The following is a 20731-nucleotide window of genomic DNA, read 5'->3' as shown; positions in this document are numbered from 1 at the left end:
AGGGTATCTTGCAACGACTTTTGCAGAACGACGGGATTGGTACCCGTGATGGAAATAACTCCATCGTCTGCAAGTTGTCTCAGCGTGCAGTTTCTAGTTAGACGATCATCCATATCATTGACGTAAAAACTGTACAAGAGGGAGCTTAGGCAGGAGCCTTGCGGTAGGCCCATAAAACTGTAACGAGAAGATTTCGAGCTGCCATGAGAGAAAATCATGTGTTTTTCTGACAGTAAATATCAAGGAAAACAGGGCATTTGATTCAGTTTCCATGGAAATTCTCTCAGAGAAGCTTCATAATCGTGGACTTTCACCAACTCTGAATAATTTCTTGTACAATTTGTACAACATTGTACAACATTGAATTGGAATTGCAGAATATAACCTATCATCAGGTTCTTCGATTCAGAATATTCAGACCGATACAAATGATAGTTCATTCATCCGACCGGGGCGTTTCTCTATACACAGCTTTTATCCTCAAAGTAATCGATAAGTAACTACAAACTTTATCACCATGAGAACATACTCAAGCGATCTTAATTTTAAAAAGAATAATATTCCTGCCATGGAAAGCGGAAAATAAACTGCCTTCCTTATTTGTTAATCTATTTATTTTCACTCGAGCAACTTGACTTATCAACCTTATCATCAATTGCCGGCCGAAAAAGTAACAACACACACTCTCGCATGTTATTACGTTAGCAATCATGCTTCCATACCATCCGTGATTAAATGTTGATCTGTCCGTTCGAGAATCAAGGCGAAATTAGTGCAGTATTCCATGACATTGTATCGGGAAGACCGATAAGATCGCATACATCTGCGTTCAGATACGTCACTTCTAATTGTTCCTGCCATATTCTTCTCCCGTGTCCAGAAAGAGCCGGTTATCGCATACCGACAAGGGTCACATAAACCCGATTAAGTTACACACAAACACAAACAAAGGAAAACAACTACATTTCGAAAGATTCCTGGTTTCAAAAAGGTGTATCTGTGGGCCAGTCTTGTATTGTAGTTTACAGACCCGTTCTGTTTTAGTTGCTTTTAGTTATATCCCATCTACTGCAAACATTTTGCCGTGGTGGTAGTTGATAGAGCGAGGAAAGTACTATCATTAATCAATAATCAGTCGCAAGTGAATCTCAGTACGAAGTGGACATCGGTCGTTCATCGTGTGAGTGAATAATTCCGTTGGCAACAATTTAACTATATATTGAACAGCTTGCTAGCCAAGTGGTAAAGCACAACGATCGAAGTAACAGTTGCGTAAGAATGGTGATCAATTTTGGAGCTGGTCCGGCCAAACTGCCTCGTGATGTTCTGCTGGAGGTACAGAAGACCCTGGTCGACTACGGAACCACCGGAATGAGCGTAATGGAAATGTCTCATCGTGGAACTGACTATGTGAGCCTACACAATGAAACTATTGAACTGGCGCGAGAATTACTGTAAGTCCGACAAACAAATGATGCGTTCCAACTTTCACTTTATGCTAACAAAAACTATCAGTAAAGTTCCAGAAAATTATAAAGTGCTGTTGATGCAGGGGGGAGGAACGGGACTGTTCGCCGCTGTCGCTATGAATCTAATTGGACGCACTGGAAGCGCCGACTATCTGGTTACCGGATCATGGTCAGCTAAGGCCGCTAAGGAGGCAGCAAAATATGGCAAAGTCAATCAGGTTGCTTCAAAACCTGTCAAATTCACAAGTATTCCCAGGCAAAACGATTTGAAACTGGATCCTAACGCCTCTTATTTGTACTACTGCGATAATGAAACCATCGAGGGTGTGGAATTTGACTATGTTCCGGAAACCAACGGAGTACCACTGGTTGTGGACATGTCATCCAACATAATGTCCCGAACGGTTGACATTAAAAAGGTAAAGTATAATGCTTGCCATCCCATAAATTCAAAATATACGTCTATTCATGATTACAGTTTGGAGTGATCTTCGCATGTGCTCAGAAGAATATCGGTCCGGCTGGTATAACGTTAGTTATAGCTCGGGAAGATCTGATCGGTCATCAACTGACCATAACCCCAACTATCTTGGACTTCTCAATTATCGCGAAAGATAATTCTATCAATAATACTCCCCCGACATTTATGTAGGTATGCAATGGTTCCAGAGCTCGTTGAAGTTCCAACAATTTTCTTCTTTCAGCATTTATGTGGTGGGTCGCGTTTTTGCTTGGATAAAGCGTCACGGTGGCTTGGATAAAATGTACCAAGCATCGGTTGTGAAATCCAACCTAATTTACGAAGCGATTTCCGCTTCCAATGATTACTACAGTTGCCCCGTGGAAAGTAATGTTCGCAGTCGAATGAATGTTCCCTTCCGTATTGGCGGTCCCGGTGGCAATGAAACCCTGGAGAAAGAATTCCTCAAAGGAGCCGAAGCACTAGGAATGGAACAGCTTAAAGGCCACCGCTCCGTCGGAGGTATCCGCGCTTCCCTATACAACGCGGTTTCCATCGAAGAAGCCGATACACTCAGCAAATACATGGTAGAATTCCAAGCAAAACATACTCAATAAAAATCAGTTCTAGTAGTACTAATATGAAATATTATATTACATTCTCTTGTTCAAAAATCTGATCCAAAATATCCTCCATTTCTCGGTTGGTTCCCTTCAGATTATCACAAACCTTCTTCGCCCAGGCGAAATACTCCCTACAGCGCTCGTCACTCCAACCCTCCGGTTTGCACCGCTGCAGGTCCCGCAAGTTATAGATCTTATCTGCCAGTTTTACCAGTTTGGCTTTTGGGGTCGTCCCGCTTGCGTGCTCAATCTGTAACCGTTTACGTTCCGCCTTCGGAAGTGACTTATCGTCGGTAACCTCCTCGACAAGTCCTCGGACGGCTAGTCCAAAATTTTGCTCAATCTCGTCAAGGGTAGTGTCCGTGTCCTCCACAGTGTCGTGCAAAATTGCCGCTTGGATGACTTCGAAATCTGTAACGCCGCCTTCGGCAGTCAAGATGTACGCCACGCCTGAAACATGCAATGTTCACTTTTAACATAAGCCAAACATTGATAGTAGAAAAAATATAACCAATGGGATGATTGATATATGGTGTTTTATCCGAATCTAGTCTGCGTTGATTGCGGTGTTTGATGGCTGCAAAGTTGACACACTTGGTATACGTGGCAAGTGCGGAGCTGATATCCTCCACCGACATCGTGTTTCCTTGGATATCTTCCATTTACAGCAGATAGGAGACTAAAAGGAAGGACTAAAGCGATTCGTGAGTTAATATTATTATATTTTGTGTGAAGCCATCTAGAGAAAATACATTTGATAATTCGCTTTGCTGGAGGCAATGTTTAATGAAAACACATCTCAAATGTTTTCATCTGTCATGGTCGTAACACGATTCATACGAAAAAAATATAAATCAAAAACATCGTCAAGCTGTTTTCCCTTGAATCCTCAACAGCTGATTAGAGTACGCGTCACGAGATGATGATGATGTTGCATTAAAGAGGCTTTAAACTTTTCAGTTCATTCGCCTCTAAGAGCGTCACGAGAGTGGCTTGACCCTTAGTAAAACACCGGATGATTATAGTGAAAAACAGCAAAATATACACAGTGAGAAAAACAGCAAGTATAAATTTTGAATTATGCCGTAGATGTCCACGGAATCTTGAAATCCCTAGTAACTACTCGCTTTTCGACACTTCGTCGTAAAGATTTGCAAATTTGGGAATCAACGTTTTCAATTCGCCGTCAGGTACCGCTAACATGTATCTTGCTTGAATTACGGTCACTTATTTGGCGATTTTGATCGCTCTTGTAATTCTCAATGAAAACGATCAATACTCTTTTCTGCAACAAGTAAAATTACCAGCATGTTGTCCTCTTGAGTTCGAAGACGAAGACCTTGAATACTGCTTTTTCGTTTTGCTTTCCCTACAAAACCTAAACTCCCCCTGACATGGTTGGAGCTGTAACTATTTTAATTTTGAATATTTTTACCGTTTATATCTTGTTGTATTGTTACAACATAAAGAAACTAGTCATGAAATAATGGATAGCGAAAATATTCCTTGTTTCATTTGTTCAGAACTCGAAAAAAGTTGATGGGTCTGGGCCTAGGGGCACGGACGGGATTTTGACATAGGACTATAATTGTGTGTAGTAATTGCATTTGATTTGAGTTTTTTCGTTGTTCAAAATCTGTATTTTTCTCTTTTGATAAAAAAATATCCTTTCGAACTTCTTTTTTGAATTAACTAAATGCATTTTAAAAAACCATACAACATGCTCGATATAATGATATCCTGGACCACAATTACATAAATTGTTAGTAGCAAGACGTACACGGTAGAACGTGAATTGAGCACGAATTGATTGCACTACAACCTAAACTTCAATCTAAGGGTGGGTTTAGACTAGTGACATATTCATGTGAAGAAATATGATGAGATTTATAGAAATCGCATCAACCGTTTACACTAGCGAGAACTTCTATAATGAATATATTCATATTTTCGATGAATTTATTCACCTGAAGTAGAACTGCATCCAACTTTAGTGATTTCTCACCAGTGAGAAATTCACAAGCGTTTACATATGCTGAATTTATTCAAGTTATATATAAGGTACACTGGGGCAAGTGGAACCCCAAAAACCATTATTTCAAAAATAAAGTGTCCTATTTTTCCTGTTTTTGATTATTTTTCAAAACGAATTATACACATCACTACTGTAGCCGATTAGCTATTAATATATGGAACCGAAAAATGAATTCCTCAACTAGATTTTAAGTTTGGCCAAAAATAATCTCCAAGTCCCCAAAGTCCACTTACCCCTTGATACGGGGGTTAGTGGAAACCTGGAATTTTATGTTTACAACAAGTTAAACTCTGTTAAAAAGGTGTTTGGGAATGAATAAAACAAACTGTATTCACTTTCTTTTATTCTTTGATAATACAAAATTAATTAATCAATGCATTTAAGGAAATAAAAAAAAAATGCAATAAATATCGTTATTGCTTCGCAAGTCTTCAAAATCAGGTCAATAGATAAAAATAGCAGGTACATCGCTAACCACAGTTATGATTTCTTCGAAGCTCTCTTACGCTTTGCTTTCTGTGTCGCCTCTTTAACCGATTTGATCGTTTCCAGCTTCACAACGGCATCAGTCGATGTTATAACTTCTGCCCCAGGACAAACTTTTTTTCTCTGCGCTTTGGAAACAGGAATCTGTTTCACATGGTCAAGGAGAATCGCTTCAAAAGAATTATTTTGTGGATTATCATTTTCCATTTGGTCATTCCCTGTTGAGGAAGCAATGCAATTACAAGTTGCTGAAGCTGCATCTCTGGTGTTTGTTACTCTTGGAAGCGCCTTCTTCGATCCTTCGACGATCTCAACAGTGTTGTCATCTAACGTTTGAGCTGCTTGCTGTGATGCGATGAAACGTGCCCATGCTCTCGGTTCGTATTTGTCTTCCGGAATCACCTTATCGGAAAACGGGTATACGCCGGCCTTGCGGAACCCATTTTTAATTATTTGTGAATCAAATGATCTCCAAACTTTGGAGATAATGTTTGAAAAAGCTGATTTAGACAGCTTCGTCCCATAGTGATTCCGTTGCCACTGGATAACGCACTTGTCATAGTCTTGCTTCAATGGTTTAAACACCGCCAGGTCCATAGGCTGCAAGAGATGACTTGTGTGGGGCGGAAGTTTGAGTATCACAACATTATTCTCGATTGCTTTTTGGATGAGAGCAAGAGAAACATGTGATACATGGCCATCGTAAAGTAGGACCAATTGTCCCTCAGCGGTAGCGCTCAGAAAGGACCGTTCGAAGTAGTTGGCGAAAACATCCGTCTCCATCCAGCCGTTTTTGGTTGCAGCATAAACTATTCCAGGAAATTCATCACATTTACTAGCCATCCAGCTGTTCCATACGTTGGATCCTTTGAAAATAATAAGTGGTGGTAATTTGTCACCAGCCGCATTTCCTCCCATCAATACAGTAAAATTTTCTTTTCCTGAACCGCCCGTGACACGATGAGCAGCTCTTCCAGTTTCTCCCACAGTCTTAACCCGACTCGGATCGAGGCAGAAGCTAGTCTCATCGATGTTATATATCTGCTCTGGAGGAACGTTCGTGGTCACCTGTTTTAGGAGCTTGAAGTATTCGGTCATCACGAAAGGATCAGCTCCTCGTTTCCGTGCGACCTCAACGGCTTGGGGCTTTTTTTGCGATAGATGATGCCGGCGCTTAAAATTCCGGAAAAAATCGTCTCCCGGAACACCGCTTACAAACGGTGTTTGAAGCTTGTTAACTTTTACGTACTCTGCTATTGCCAAAATTGTCTCCTCTTTGGATAGTCCAAAGCCCCACTTATCCATTTTCTTGATACAGTCGGCGATCTGTGTTTCAACCTTCAACGGCAAAGCAGTGGGTCGGCCTCCCGTTATACTTTTAATGCCTCTCAGACCTTTCACTCGTTTGAAGAGTGTTGCATATGGGATTCGGAAGTGCTTTGCTGCCGCTTTTATCTTCATCTTGCCGTTTTTTACATCATCCATCGCATCTGTCAAGTCCTGTCCACTGTATTTAGCAGGAGAACGCTTGCGAATGTATTTGCGAACCATTCTTCCGGTGGCTGTAAAGATTAAAAACATTCAATAAGCAATGTTTACTTTCACGTATTCCACTTAACCCAATTACAAAAACATGTGGGGCAAGTGGAAACAGGCCGATTTTTATAGTAAAAAGACAATCTTTCACATTTTGTATCGGTAAACACAAAAATAAGCATTTTTCAATTACCTAGTAGTGAAATGTAACCAGTTTTCCGAACTGCCGATCGTCGAAAATGTAATTTTACTGACAGCGTAATCGACTCTGATCGCAGCTGCAGAAATGCGATTGTAAACAAAGCAATATTTGGTTGCGTCTGGTGGTTCACAACGACTAAAAAGTACGTTTAGTAGATGTTTATTGATTGTTTGGCAGATGTTGTGTGGAAACAAAGCAAAATATTTTTTGTTATTTGTTTACTTTATATTTGATCCACTTACCCCCAAATTCCACTTGCCCCAGTGTACCTTACCTCGAATAAGTGTATCATATTTATTCTCACCCGTTTACACCTATTTTCAGGTGAATAAATCCATCTATAGCTATAGATCTCCCTAGTGTAAACCCGCCATAATAAAACCTTTGTCAACGTTTAACCTTTTGGACCACGTCAAATTTTTGGGAAGAATAGAGTGAAACCATCCAGTATCAACTTCAAGATCATACCTGGATAATCCCTCCATTGATTCTGCCAACTGATAAATGCCTATTATAGGCAAATTGAGAATAATTCATAATACGTATCTAATCACATTGTGAGCTAACGCCGAATTGTAGGCAAAAAGATGGCTCGTTGCGTTGTGGAGGAAAACGAGTGGTTAGTAGAATCGAAATAGCATACCCATTTTAAACGTCAAATTGTTAACTTATTTTTACTTTATTCGCTGTTCATGTCTTAAGCCAAACAAATACTGCATAAATTCCCTGTCTTATTGTACAACATTTGTCACAATAACGATTTTGAGTAATATGCGTTTGAAAACTCTTAATGTATCGTCACATTTTTCGTAGAGTTACCCCCCTATATAGAAATCAAAGTAAAGTCCTATGTCAAAACGCCAATTCGGGGTATTCACCCTTTTAATGATGGGCGTCGTTACTCAAATCAGTAACCTTTTTCCATCCAAAACCAAAAAACCTAAGAAAGATTCTTTACATGGACATTCCAATGGTGAAATTCTTCACTAAATAATGACACCGATCACAGAATAGACTCGAATGAATTTCAAAGAATACGGGTGACGTTCATTCTAAAGTTTCAAATATTTTTTTTTCCGTCGTGGGTGTCGCTCATTTGCTCATTTTCTGAAATTGTGATATCCTTACGAAGTAATTTTATCTTTAGGCTACAGAATTAATTCTCCACATCTTGTACATTTCCATTGGAGAATCCTGGAAACGCTTCTAATACAAGGTTTATGCTAGTCAAATTGGGAAAGTTTCTGGGATTTAACATTACCGTAGACTTGAGGGTCGAATCATCAAAATCGAATTTTCTTCTCATTTGTTTGATCAGCTCCACGAAAAAAACTGCGACAAATATCCAACCTAAAATTCTTGTCACTTTTCAAATGATCTTCATATTTGATAGCATTGGACATTGAAGCAACGTAAGATTCCTCGCAGATATTAGTGAGAATGATCAATGAGTAAAACTTAACAATTTATAATTTCTCGATAATGCATACAACGTCCCGTCGCCGTGAAGTCAACGTAAAGGTATGAAATGTCAAATATACTCCCATGGAAATCGTATAGCAGCATTCACATACACCATCACCGGCAACTTCGACGTCGGCAAAATAAGTCCAACAGAATAGTTGACGGGACGGTGACGATGACGCTGTATGTGTAGCGCACTTAATCCGAATTAACGCTGCCGGCGCCAAGTTAATATTTTTTTACGAAACGTGCAGACATCAAAGTGTTAATATGTTTACAATGGCCCAATATCTCTCTATAGAGCGGAGCTCTGTGGTCTTGGAAGAGTTGGGTGGTCACCACCATCCCGTTATCCAGTTAAAATTCCCGAGCCTTTCGATTGAATAATTTGTACAGTTCTAGTCTAAACTATTTGTGACGTTTTTCATCGTTTATTGGAGCGATTGGCTCAACAATATGAGCAGGACTCCCCAACACAGTGAATGACCCCTTTCACGTACAACTTCGAAGCCCACTCGATGTGAAATGATAGTGTCAAAACGTACAACATCGAGTTTCTCTCGTGATGCGCTTGCATATCACACGGCGCTAAGACGATCAGCAGAGTAGAGTGATTTCTCAATGCGTGACCTATCAAAGAGTTTGCATTTGGTCCGCTTCTTGAAAATTTAATCTTGCGCGAAGGGATTAATATTCACTTGATATTCCTTTCTATTATGAGGGCGTAAGAGAAACGACTATCATACTTGAAAATATATATTTTTCTTACCAAAGATATTGCTGAATATGTTAGCATTGATCACTAGTTTCGCCAAAATTGTGTTGACTTGCAAGAGATAAATAAACAGATGTGAGAAATGTATGTCAAAATCCTAGAGGCGAATGAACTGAAAAGTTTAAAACCTCTATAATTTCATCACGTTCGTTCGTTCGTATGTCAAAATCGACAGGCTGCATTCAGCTTTCAGATGATTTTCATAGTTAGTGTCTGAGCTAAATTCGCGTAACGCAAGCAGCACGATGCCAAGCAGCACGTGCTACATCACATCCGTACCGGCATTTCTACATAAAGAATGAAATCGTTACAATCATTCGCGTTCATTTCCAACTCACAGAATCGATTTAGAGCTGGGATTACTTTCGCTTACGCGAATCCAGACATGATAGAGTATCCTGTATTGATAAGGAATCGCCTTTGCAGAGGACATTGCGGACAAATGTTCTGAGTCAATTGGCAATCAATTATGATGAAAAGTGACGTCGTGTTGTGTCACGCTTGCGAGGGATGACTCTGGTGTGGGAGAATTGCACTCCTCTCTCAGCCCTCTCAGCGCTATGGATACTCATTCTCCAGCGGATTGCTCGCTCGAATACTAATTACTGTGGAAAAGTATTAGATATTTAAACAAAATTATGTGTCATGTACGACTAATGTGAACGTTCATTATTGTTCAACTATCAATTCACCTGGATGTTTGTTGGTAGATAGTCCCATGTCTGGTGTTTTTCAATTTTCTCACTTTTAGAGGGATGAATCCATCTGCGTATAAACAATTTTGCACACTGAGCGTGGGTAACCAAATGATAACACGTATTTTTATGCGCGCTGCTTTCAGAGTAAAAACAAGAAGTAACGTCTTCAGTTTACTTTAGTCGCTGGAACGATTCACAACATTGTATACTGTTCTTCACATCGGTGTTTATCCTGAAAGTGCAAGTGTGTATTTAGTGAAAGTGTAACTTGTATCGTCAACTAATTGGATTCCCCATAACAGTTATCCGCTCTTCAGTGCAGAATAAACTTGTAAGTCTATAGCCAAACTGCCATACATAAAAATTTACAATGGCATATTATATCTAATCCATTTTTGCAATAAAGATAGCAACTTTCTGTCAACGATTGCTATTATAACCATGACATTCATTGACTTTTCAATACATGCCCAATATATATGGTGCTTTCGTCCCGATAGACCATATTTCCGGTCCTTTAGTTCTCCAACTTGTGACCTCTAACGACCTCTGAATAAGTGCGTTACATCTTTTGATACATCTACTAGCTGGCATACCGAGATATGTTGTACGCCAGTTTTGTATCGATGCTACTGGAGATGTGTCAATCATAGTCGCTTTAGCTGTGTTAGTTTCGAACAAACGTCACTTTGTCGCGATCTTCATTGTTCATTACGAAATAAACGGACATGAAATTTTGAATCCATTACGGGAACTCAATACACGACAATTGCTGGAGTTAATTGTTTGACAATAGAAATCGTAGAAATATTCGTCGGTGTTCTCAGATATCGCCTTGTTGGCATGGTGTGCGAAATGATTGCTAAAACAGGGAATGTGTATGCGTTACAAAAAATGTAACGCTCTTCGTTCGCAAAGTACGTAGAATAGAAGGTAAGGGAAATTTCCTGTGTATACACACGGAGAGCGCATGTGTTACACACACATCGAAGATAGTAATAAAAAATCCTCAATTTGTTTGAAGTTCTGAAGTTTTTCAATAGTTCTTGGTTTTAAAAGTTCTAAAAATCGTAAAAAGTGACAAAATCGCAGATCTAACCGACGATAAACACGATGGTGTTACGCATATTCACTGAGAGTAAGGTTTATGTGATTTATATCGATTTCATGCTGAACAGTTTTTGTTTACTTCAGTAAAATGCCATGCTATCGCATGCGTTCGCTTCTGGGATCGGGAACGAGAACGACACTGCTTCGATATAACTTCTCCACTCATTTGTTCATCGGTTTTTGAATTATTTTTATAATATAGGTGCGATAATTTCACTGTTTTTAATTTCAAAATGATTAAGTAAACTGCTATTTCATCATTTCGAAACATATTTTGAGACAGTTCTTGTGTTACAATTTTTAAAAAATTTAAAAATGTTTGAATTTATATGGATTCGATCAATAGTTTATACTTTTTTTTGCTTTTTTTCTTTGCCTACCACTACTTGAACAAATCAGGGAGGAGACTACCTTCTTTTTTTCTTTGCTTTGTCATGTTGAACTAAAATGTTGACCAAGGTGTGGTGTGATCCAAAGGTGTGAACGTGTCGTCAATAAGTGTGCGAGCGGATACGGTATAAATATACAGAAGACTGTGGAAAGGGATTTGACTGCAAAACGCGGGAAAAATATTTCCATCACCAACCGACACCGAGAGTCGATTTGTTCTCTTGAGCTGAAACATAAAATAAGATAGTGTATATTACAAACCTAGCTTTAACCATAAAAGACTTACCTTCCAACTTTTCCATGCTCTTATTGCCACCAAAACAATTCCGCACACAAAAGCAAAACAAAATATTGCAAAATATTGCTGATTGTTTACACACACTGCGGCTGATGGCCTAGATGGCTGAAAGGCCTTTCTCATAAGTCGCGGTACCGTATTGTATTTATCGTGATGTTGAACACTGCCGAAGTATATCCTGAGGTGGGCCAACTTGCTAAAACCACTCTTCAGCCATCTTGGAAGTCTACTGTGTTTTGTTTGTAAACAAAACACACTACGCTTGTGCTCAAGCTCGCTCGGGATCAGTCTGTCTCTTTCACACTTCAAGCAAATAGTTCCCCTTCTGGTTTCTTCAGTACTGTTTTCATATACCGCTCCCCTAACCAACTTAGTGACGGAACGGCCTCACCTTAGGATATACTTCTAGGCGCCTTGCCGCCAGCATGACTGGATATCAGGGTTGCCAAGTGTTTTCCTGTAAAGTTCGGTTGTTGGAGAATAAAATGTATGAATTTGTCTGGATATTTTTAAAAATTTAGGTTTTTATTATTTCAGCTTAACATTGCGATTGTTTTGCAATTTTAAATGTCTGACACTGATGGAACATATTTTTAAACCCATAGTTTTTTTTATCAAGCATTGGAACATTGGAACATTGGAACATTATACAGTCAACTCTCCCTAACTCGATGTTCTGTAACTCGATATTTTCCCTAACTCGATGAATTTCGTGGCACCTTTGATTTATTCTACAAGCATTTTTCTCTCCATAACTCGATGGCTCCTTGGATATCGAGTTAGGGAGAGTTGACTGTATTTAAAAAAAATCAGTAGGGGTACTGGGGGCAATTGGTTACCTGCTTGTTTGGTAATATAACTATTGGTATATAACTATTTTTTGAAGATTTTCATTACTTTTGATACTGCAGTAGAGCTGTCGCATGTCAAAATATAAATGAAAACAGGAATGCAATTATGTGTAGAATTTATTAGTCCACCCATTTTGTTAAAATTGTAGTTTTGTAAAAAGAAACACAATTTTGGAAGTTTTCGAAATTTAGACATAATTTCGAAATATAAAAATTATGGGTGGGTTATATTAAAGATATACCGTTGGTTTGGTAATCGTTTGTTTGTATTGATTGATTAAACAAGTGAATTAATGAATTCAATTGGATTAAACATATTTACTTCGTAAGTAACGAGTTTGAACAATTCCATGCTAGGTCACTTCATGCATTGCGATAGACCATTCGTTATCCTTTCACGTATGGTAATATATCTTGATCATTTCATACATTTATCACTGGGTAAACTGACTTCCAAAATATGTGAACGAAAAAATTGTCAAACGATCATTCTATTTGAGTGAATTGAGCTTATTTCATCCCTCATGTGTACTTACTTTTCGAGCCTAAAATTCGCTTGATTTGATTAATTTGAGGAACATCAAGCACTCAATTTCAATTTTGACATGCATGTTGAACGTACAATGTTGAATCAATCGACGTTATCGCAGCAAATGATGATCAACATATTGCCTAATTATCAAATGGTATGCGCAGAAGTTTAGTGAGTGTAGGACTACGAAGTTGTTTTATTCAATTCGCCAGTTCAGAAAATCGGATATTATCTGAAAACGAAATAAATTTAATAATTAATTCCAGTATCGCTATATTCAGTCAGTAATGTAGAGCGATACTGGAATAGTATTGGAACGGAGTTGGATTAGAGTGGCTTAAAATTAAAAGAAGTTTATTCCGCTCTATAACCAACCTTAGAAAAGACCAATTTAATGGTAACTTAAACTCTATTTTAAGGCTTTGAGAAAGGTAATTTGGAAAACTTTGTGAAAAACTTGTGACTAGAGAATGAAGACCGAAGTAAAAAATATGCTCTACACGCAATATACGCAAGCTTCTATAGAGGCGAACTTTACGTCAGAAAAATCATTCATCGTTTTCGCTAAACGTTGTCGCAAGTGACCGACCTTTCATCACCAGTGACGATCCGTGTTAGAAATGGGTCGATTTTGTTGCGATGAGATTTTGTACTCATATATCGAGATTTATTTTGTATACAAACTCATTCACGATTTTTGTACAATGTATAACTCCTAGACAGGGGTGGCCAAACTTTTAGGCATTACGGGCGACTTAAAACAAACTTTTAACCCTCCTGTACTCGCGCTTTAAATCATAACCTGTATACTAACGCACGGTATCACAGACTGTGCCTGTATCTGTAATTTTACTATTGTGTATTTATAGGCGTTATTTGTATTTATTGAAGTAATAAAAGTTATAATCAAATAAAAAAAAACTCCAGAAAACACCTTTTCTTCAACTTCATTTAGTTTCAATAGTCTTTTAATTCAGGCTCCTCAAAACAAAGTTTCTGTCTTTGAGACTGTATGATCGAGTATAGGAGGGCTAGCACGTTGAGCTCCGAATTTTCTTGCTGCGCTTTCCATTCAACCCGCATTAAGAGCGTTTGCACAATATCGGTGTTGGTCCCAGCTCCCAAAGATACTTATTGCATGAGGCAGGTCTCAACGTGTTAATTAAAGGAAACATAGGTCATACTAATAAATATTCAATGATGAATTATTCTATAAAATAAAAATAATCGGTTACTAAATAATTGATAAGTAATATTTTATTTTCTGTAAAGTCCATTAATCAATATCGTTGATTTTTTTTAGGGGAATTGTCATTTATGAACATACAAAGCATTTATTTTCCACAAAAAAATCACTCAAGATGGTTATTGTATTCCTCAATTACCTAGAGGTATGAGGACCCTCTATAGGCAATATTGGACCCTATAATGTAAATTCAATCGAACGGTCGATTCGATCCATATAAGTATCACAGCGAAGAAACTTTCGTAATTTGTAAATCGATAAAATCTTATCGAATCGTGTTCTTTCTCAAACGTCGACGAATTTCATATTTTGAAACGTTGATGAAATGTTTCACAAAGCGAAACGCCAGAAATATAACAAACAAAGCAAACAGCTCGAAAAATTATGCCGACAATTTTCACCCGACTGTATCTATAACAGCAACATAGAGCTGTTCACCTAGAATTACATAATAGGACCCAATATTTAATTTTAGAAATTTCCAATTTGTCATTCATCACTGTTGCTTCATTCATGGCTATATTTCTTGAAATAAATCTGCACATTTAATTCACATTACTTATCATAGTTTTAAAATTAAAATTACAATACTGACTTAAAACTCGGTTTCTATTGATTTTCGAAATCTTATACCGGATGTTTCCAACATTTTCAATTGGTCGTTCAAAAAATTATATTCCTGGAGAAAACGTTGTTGAAATTGTTCCTAGTGAGAATTTTTTGCTTTATTGCCAGTTATAATCGATCAACTAAGTATTAAAGAAAATATTAGAACGGAAACATTAATGAAGAAAAATCTACTCTTACAACTGATATGTTTTATCAAGGTTAGCATAAAAACATATAAAATATTCACGGCAAAAGGTGGGATTATATATTTAATCCATTGCCTTTGGAGGTGACAGTATCCTAGACCAGCTAGCGGGCGCCTCGGAATACCTACACTGTCCTGTCCTAGACAATCGTGCTTACAAACAGTGCTTACGCGTCGGTCGCTCCATTGTTTTCAACTTTATTATTGACTTTTCGATGGATGGCCCACCAGAGTTTCTTTGACATGAAAAGTGCCGGAATGGAATCGTGAGAACCCAAAATTGCGCGTGATTAGCTGATATAGTATCAGATTCATAAGCACCAATGATAATTTGCACTCGCATTTGCGGTTTGCACTTTCGCCTCCATCGAAGACAAATTGTAAAAAGTACCGAAGTTAATTTCCATTTTTAACACCATATAACGCACAACTGAATGGAACAAATAGGCAAAAGATTTTGGATATGTGAAATGTCACCTTTCATTTCCAACGATCATAATGCTGTGATCGTTTGATTACTTTTTTTGCGAAGCATCGATCAATACATTGAATGCTGTTCCTCTATCCTGACATATGGATTATGTTCAATTAACATGTTGAGCTCCGAACTGTGCTTGCTGCGCTATTCATTCAGCTCTCATCAAGAGCGCTTGCACAATATCATTGCCGGTCCCTGTTCCTGAAGATATTTATTGTATTTTTGTATAAAAAATGGGTGGGTTATATCTATGATATAACCGTAAGGTTGACGTGGGACTACATTTGGCTCAGTAAGCATTTGTTTGTATTGATTGAATTATTGATTGAACGAAACAATTTTCGAATTCAACTGAATTCAACATATTTGCTGTGTAAGTAAAGAATTTGAACAAACGCCGTGTAATGGTGCCCTACATGGTTTCGATGGCTGTGTTAGGGAACGCATTTCGGTGGGACCAAAAGCAAAACATGCATGTATTTGCAATGCCAAATTTCCCCAGGCACATTCGTTTTGATTGCTGTGTTTGGGAAACCGTAAATCGGGCTATCTCAGGAAAAATAACATTTTATTAATTGTGATAGATGCGTAGAAATATTTCATATCAATTAATGCAAACATCTTTCCAATCAATCAAGAAATGTTCGAGTTATAAGCATTATTTTAATTTTTTATCCTGCATGTTCTGTGTTTAGATTTTTATTTTACCTTCGTATTTTAGACGTTAGACGTAGTCCCACGTCAAAAAAAATTCCACTAGAAAGTACAGGGAGGCCACCCATTCGGGAAATGCTGGAAAAAGTCAGGAATTGTTGCACGAAGTCGGGATTTTTTTAGCGCAGTGTTTTTTTTCGGCTCTCTAATTAGTTACTGCGTTTGTTTTAGCGCATTACGACTTTCTAAGGAGCTGTCCACATACCACGTGAACAGTAAAAGCATGATTTTAGATTCCTTCCTCCCCCTCCGTGGACAAGCGTGGACATTTTCATACCCCTACTCCCTTTTTTCCACGTGGACATTTTTCTTTTTTCAATTAAAACAATTGTGGGAATAACTGAATTGCGTCTAAATTCCATTTCAACTCCATTTAAGTTTATTTTATTTCAAATTTTACTAGCTGTACCCTGCGTGCTCCCGTGGCCGAGTGGTTAGCGTCATAACTAACATGCCGGGTGCTGGGGTTCGATTCCCGTTCTGGTCGGAGGAATTTTCCGTCAAAGAAATTTCCTCCTACTTGCACTGTGATCACGCGTATTCTAGAGCTTGCCACTCAGAATGCATTCAAGGCGTGTTATTTGGCATAGAAATCTCAACTAAGTACTAATAAAAATGACGCAAGTAATACTACGTTGAGACGGCGAAGTTCCTCTAGGAACGTTAGTGCCACTGAAGAAGAAGAACCCTGCTGTACCTGCTTTGCTGTGGCTCATTGTTTTTGTCTGGTAGAGGAATGACTAGCAAGTACAAAGTACAAAGCACATGTTTCATATGAGTTTAATTTTGAAATACTTGTGAGTATACAAATTTTTTGTCATTATCAGTGAAGATATAGAGGTTATCTGGTTTGCCAATACGGAAACACGCAATGTATAGTTGAGCAGGTGAGGAACAATCCGAATCTGAATTCCAAAGATTGATATGATTGAAAACGCCAATCGAATGAAAATAAATGAATTTAAAATCATCTTTAAATACAATTTTAGTACCCGTTTTTTTAAACATTTGCAAAAATATGTTGATATCACATAAAATACAAATTGCATACAATTCATTTCGTTTCCACCGTGAAGTGACGTTCGTGATCAGGCCCTACATATTTGATACAAGAAAGTTAATTTACGTTCACAGCATTATTTCAGAAGAGTGCTTATTCCATCTGGAAATCCATGAACATCTTCGCCAGTAATAATGCAAATAATCTGATTAATTCGAACATTTAACGTCAGAGATGTTCTTGATCGAATGAAAAATTATCCTTTCCCTTTGGATTATGAATATTTCATGATATAACGATCGAGCACATCGATGGGCAGTTGTGAAAGTATGAATATGTTCTATACAATATCCAGTCATTGCTTTGACAAATGCATTGTTTCATGACAGAGTTACAGCGTTCCAAAAATCACCCAAAATTTACGATGTCGCATTCCGCTCCTTTTTTTTTCTTGAGTGCAATTCTTTTTCCCCTACGGTATTATGATCGATCACTGCAAATGCCGATTCATATTTACTCTGTATTTCCGATTCACCTTTAGTCGGCAGCGCAATGTCTAGATGTTAAAGTGCTCGCGGGGAAAAGTGACATGAGACAACTTAAGATTCATTCATTCCCAACTATGAAATCAAGCTCAAATCTCAATTATGAAAAAAATATTGATCATTTCTTGCGACCTATTTTTTTTTGCCTTACATTGATCCAAATTAAAAAGTACGCTACTTAGAACGATTTAATTGCATTCATTTGATAGATGAGAAAAAGGAAAGAGCTTCATTTTTTTGATAGAGACAAACAAGCTTATCATATATTTTTGGCAGAAAATTAATGAAAACCCTTAAAAACGGAAATCAAATTAAATGTTTTACAACTGCATTCTGTGCGAAATTTTCAGAAAAATAAATATTAAAATACTGGGTCAATTGATTAAAGTTTGACGACTAGTGGTGCATGGATCATTTTACGCAAATGTAAATATTAATTCCTAGAAAACGACTAAATTCCAATACCTCGAAAAATTGCAACTTTTCAAAAAAAGAAATACAAAAAATTGATTTTACACGAAAAACTATACAGACATTGTTATCCCAAGACCCACTGTTCCCGAGATAGAGCAAAATCTATATAAAATGATATTTGATGAAAAAAGCCGTATGCGTAATAGCATGAAAACTCAACCATGATGGAATCGTTTAATTTTTATAGTTTTGGGCTATGAACGTTTAAGCATAATCCCTATCTATAAATATCATAGGATCATAGGAAATAGCTCGGTCGTTCACAGTTTACGTGATTTATTTTCAGAATATGTATTTCAATGAAGAAGAATGATATTAGTAAAACTATATAAAGCACTCTCAGGCAGCTCAATCCGTTTATTGATAAATACGGAATACTCAGGTTTGGCAGAATGTTTTAAAAGTCTTGAATATGGAACAGTTTTTATTCAATTTAGAATGTATCGGTGATTAAATTTATAAAAGTATTTATTATTCGTGTACACGTGGACAAAGTCTATTCCCCCTCCCCCTCTACGTGGACAAGCGTGGACATTTTCATAACCCCTACCGCCCCCTAAAGTTGTCCACGTGGTATGTGTCAAAAAATCCTGTCGGCGAGGTAAGGAAACAAGAGAAGAATAAGCTTAAGGAAAGGCATCCAAACTTTAAACGGAGTTTTGCATTAGTTTTCCGGTCAAAGATGTACGAAATTTCTATGGAATATAGGCTGCTAAAATTGATTTTTTGTGTTACGGCAGCATCGATAGTTAAATAGTTTTTGCGTGAATGTCAGACAGAGGCACCGATGGTTCCTTTCCTTTTCCATGACCTAACGGGACTTGTGAAGTGTTATGGATAAAATTATGAAATCCGAACGACTGAAAGTAAAATCTAAATCACCTCACAGAAACCATTCTATTGCTACCTGGAAGTATTAAAATTGGATTTGCAACGAAATCCGCAATCAACAAGCAAGGAATTCCACAAAATTTCCGATGAAGGTGTTCTAATATTTCGTATCAGCTATCGTGAGTTCTACTGTGGATTTTTAAAACAATTGTTCATACAATTCCCTTAGACATATCGCACTCGCATTAACCCGGATGTGATTTTAAACATTCCGGATATAGCAAAGAAACGGACGGAGTTATGCTTGAAATATTCATCGATTTGTGCATATAAAATGAATGAGTATGGACAATTGTGTCCAATATCTTCTGCTGAAATTGTATTATCTGCATATCAAATAAAAGATCAAAGATTGCATAACTCTTGGATGCAAATTATCGCTCAGTCGCAGAAGGAGCTTCCAATTTTCACCATGTTTGTGAAAAAAGTTCTGAACCTATCGTATGGCAATGCATAATTGAAGAGAGAGGATTTTCTTCGAAAAGCACGAACGAGGCTAAAAACTCGAAGATGTTGGTTGACACCCAGAGAGATGCAGTCTTGATGGTAGAGAAATTTAAATGCTCAAAAAGTGTTGAAAGTTGAACTGGATTTATAATAACGCTCAATAAACATAATACGTTTAATTCAACTTCTTTTCTCTCATGGTTTTCTTATGGCATCCAATATTCGTATCATTGAAAAAATAGTAGTTGATAGTTGAAATGTAGATCCAGCATACGGGTTGAAACATGTCCTTAAAATAAATCAAGGCTCTGGGGTAAAATTGGGACACATTTTAAAGAAAAAGGAGTCAGATTCTGGGTCATTAACCCTCCTGTACTCGCGTGCAAAATCGTAACACGTATACTCGCGCACGGTGTCACAGACCGAAAATTGAACTTCTCTGTAATGTTGCCATTGAGTATTTTTCAGGCTTTATTGGCATTTATTTGAAGAAAAGGGTATGATTGAATGAAAAAACTCCAAAAAATATGTTTTCTTCGTCTTTATTGTGTTTAAATAGTCATCTAATTCAGCCTCTTTAAAACAGAGTAATTTTTGATTGATTGCGTGTTTTTCGGGTCTTTTATCGAAAATAAGAATTTATAACGACCTTCTAGATAATTACCAGATGATAATAGTTCTGGAATATAAAGTTTGCATATTTCTAATATTTTTTGTTTCTGTATTCTTGAGAAACTAAGATATAATGCCTTTTTTAGATGAGGCATAAAAAGATGATATAAAAGGATTTCTAGGAACTTCCTTTTCTTTTTTTTGTTTTCTTGTCAATATTGTCCATTATAAAAAAATATCTCCGAAACTGTAACTGTTAAAAATTTCCATAAGCCACCGATTAGTTTATAGTTTACTGTTTACAATCCTTCCACAAGTGAAATTCTTTCACAAGTGTGTATATGTATGACCATTATATTTAGCGAATAACCATACGAAAGTCAAACATTTATATTTTGCTTTTGAACGAGTGAATCTAACGACGAATATATCGACGAATAGTTAATATATGGATCCGTTCAATCCAGTTACCAAAGGTACTGAAATCAAATAAGAATAGTCCGGTAATGATCTTATGCATTATATACAATGTGGAGCCGATCTGGCGTGGAGGTAACATCCATACTTCTCACGCTCAAGAT

At 37.4% G+C, this 20731-nt stretch overlaps 4 protein-coding genes across 5 annotated transcripts in view; 2 read left to right on the top strand and 2 right to left on the bottom strand.

The window, feature by feature from the left end:
- The first annotated feature begins 986 nt into the window (after positions 1-986).
- LOC129763281 (probable phosphoserine aminotransferase) lies at positions 987-2575 on the top strand. The gene is made up of 4 exons (XM_055762181.1): positions 987-1454; positions 1516-1888; positions 1948-2117; positions 2174-2575. The coding sequence occupies exons 1-4, from the start codon at positions 1279-1281 to the stop codon at positions 2544-2546; spliced, it is 1092 nt and encodes a 363-aa protein (XP_055618156.1). The 5' UTR covers positions 987-1278; the 3' UTR covers positions 2547-2575.
- LOC129763283 (guanosine-3',5'-bis(diphosphate) 3'-pyrophosphohydrolase MESH1) lies at positions 2554-10074 on the bottom strand. Of its 2 annotated transcripts, XM_055762183.1 has the most exons (4): positions 9743-10074; positions 9045-9655; positions 3064-3244; positions 2554-3002 (listed from the first exon to the last, which is right to left on the bottom strand). In XM_055762183.1, the coding sequence occupies exons 3-4, from the start codon at positions 3212-3214 to the stop codon at positions 2578-2580; spliced, it is 576 nt and encodes a 191-aa protein (XP_055618158.1). In that variant the 5' UTR covers positions 3215-3244; positions 9045-9655; positions 9743-10074; the 3' UTR covers positions 2554-2577. The 2 variants fall into 2 exon arrangements, with proteins under 2 accessions (XP_055618158.1, XP_055618159.1); XM_055762184.1 differs by lacking the exons at positions 9045-9655; positions 9743-10074 and adding an exon at positions 3305-3594.
- Positions 4620-7073, bottom strand: LOC129763279 (uncharacterized). Its single transcript, XM_055762179.1, has 2 exons — positions 6803-7073; positions 4620-6635 (listed from the first exon to the last, which is right to left on the bottom strand). The coding sequence occupies exon 2, from the start codon at positions 6622-6624 to the stop codon at positions 5068-5070; it is 1557 nt and encodes a 518-aa protein (XP_055618154.1). The 5' UTR covers positions 6625-6635; positions 6803-7073; the 3' UTR covers positions 4620-5067.
- LOC129763278 (pyruvate kinase-like) overlaps positions 9905-20731 on the top strand; it is a 28166-nt gene continuing 17339 nt past the window's right edge. The window contains exon 1 of the mRNA XM_055762178.1: positions 9905-10079. The gene's annotated coding sequence lies outside the window, so the exon portion shown is untranslated. The remainder of the gene's footprint in view (positions 10080-20731) is intronic.

This window comes from Toxorhynchites rutilus, chromosome 1 (genome assembly GCF_029784135.1).
Source record: "Toxorhynchites rutilus septentrionalis strain SRP chromosome 1, ASM2978413v1, whole genome shotgun sequence".
NCBI lineage: Eukaryota > Metazoa > Arthropoda > Insecta > Diptera > Culicidae > Toxorhynchites > Toxorhynchites rutilus.
This window is presented reverse-complemented; position numbering and strand designations above follow the sequence as displayed.

Coding starts and splice junctions, on each gene's coding strand:
- LOC129763281 (XM_055762181.1), top strand. CDS start 1,279: ATGGTGATCAATTTTGGAGCTGGTCCGGCCAAACTGCCTCGTGATGTT. Junction 1,455..1,515: donor GAACTGGCGCGAGAATTACT/GTAAGTCCGACA, acceptor AAAAACTATCAG/TAAAGTTCCAGAAAATTATA. Junction 2,118..2,173: donor AATACTCCCCCGACATTTAT/GTAGGTATGCAA, acceptor TTCTTCTTTCAG/CATTTATGTGGTGGGTCGCG.
- LOC129763283 (XM_055762183.1), bottom strand. CDS start 3,214: ATGGAAGATATCCAAGGAAACACGATGTCGGTGGAGGATATCAGCTCC. Junction 3,003..3,063: donor ATATATCAATCATCCCATTG/GTTATATTTTTT, acceptor TGCATGTTTCAG/GCGTGGCGTACATCTTGACT.
- LOC129763279 (XM_055762179.1), bottom strand. CDS start 6,624: ATGGTTCGCAAATACATTCGCAAGCGTTCTCCTGCTAAATACAGTGGA.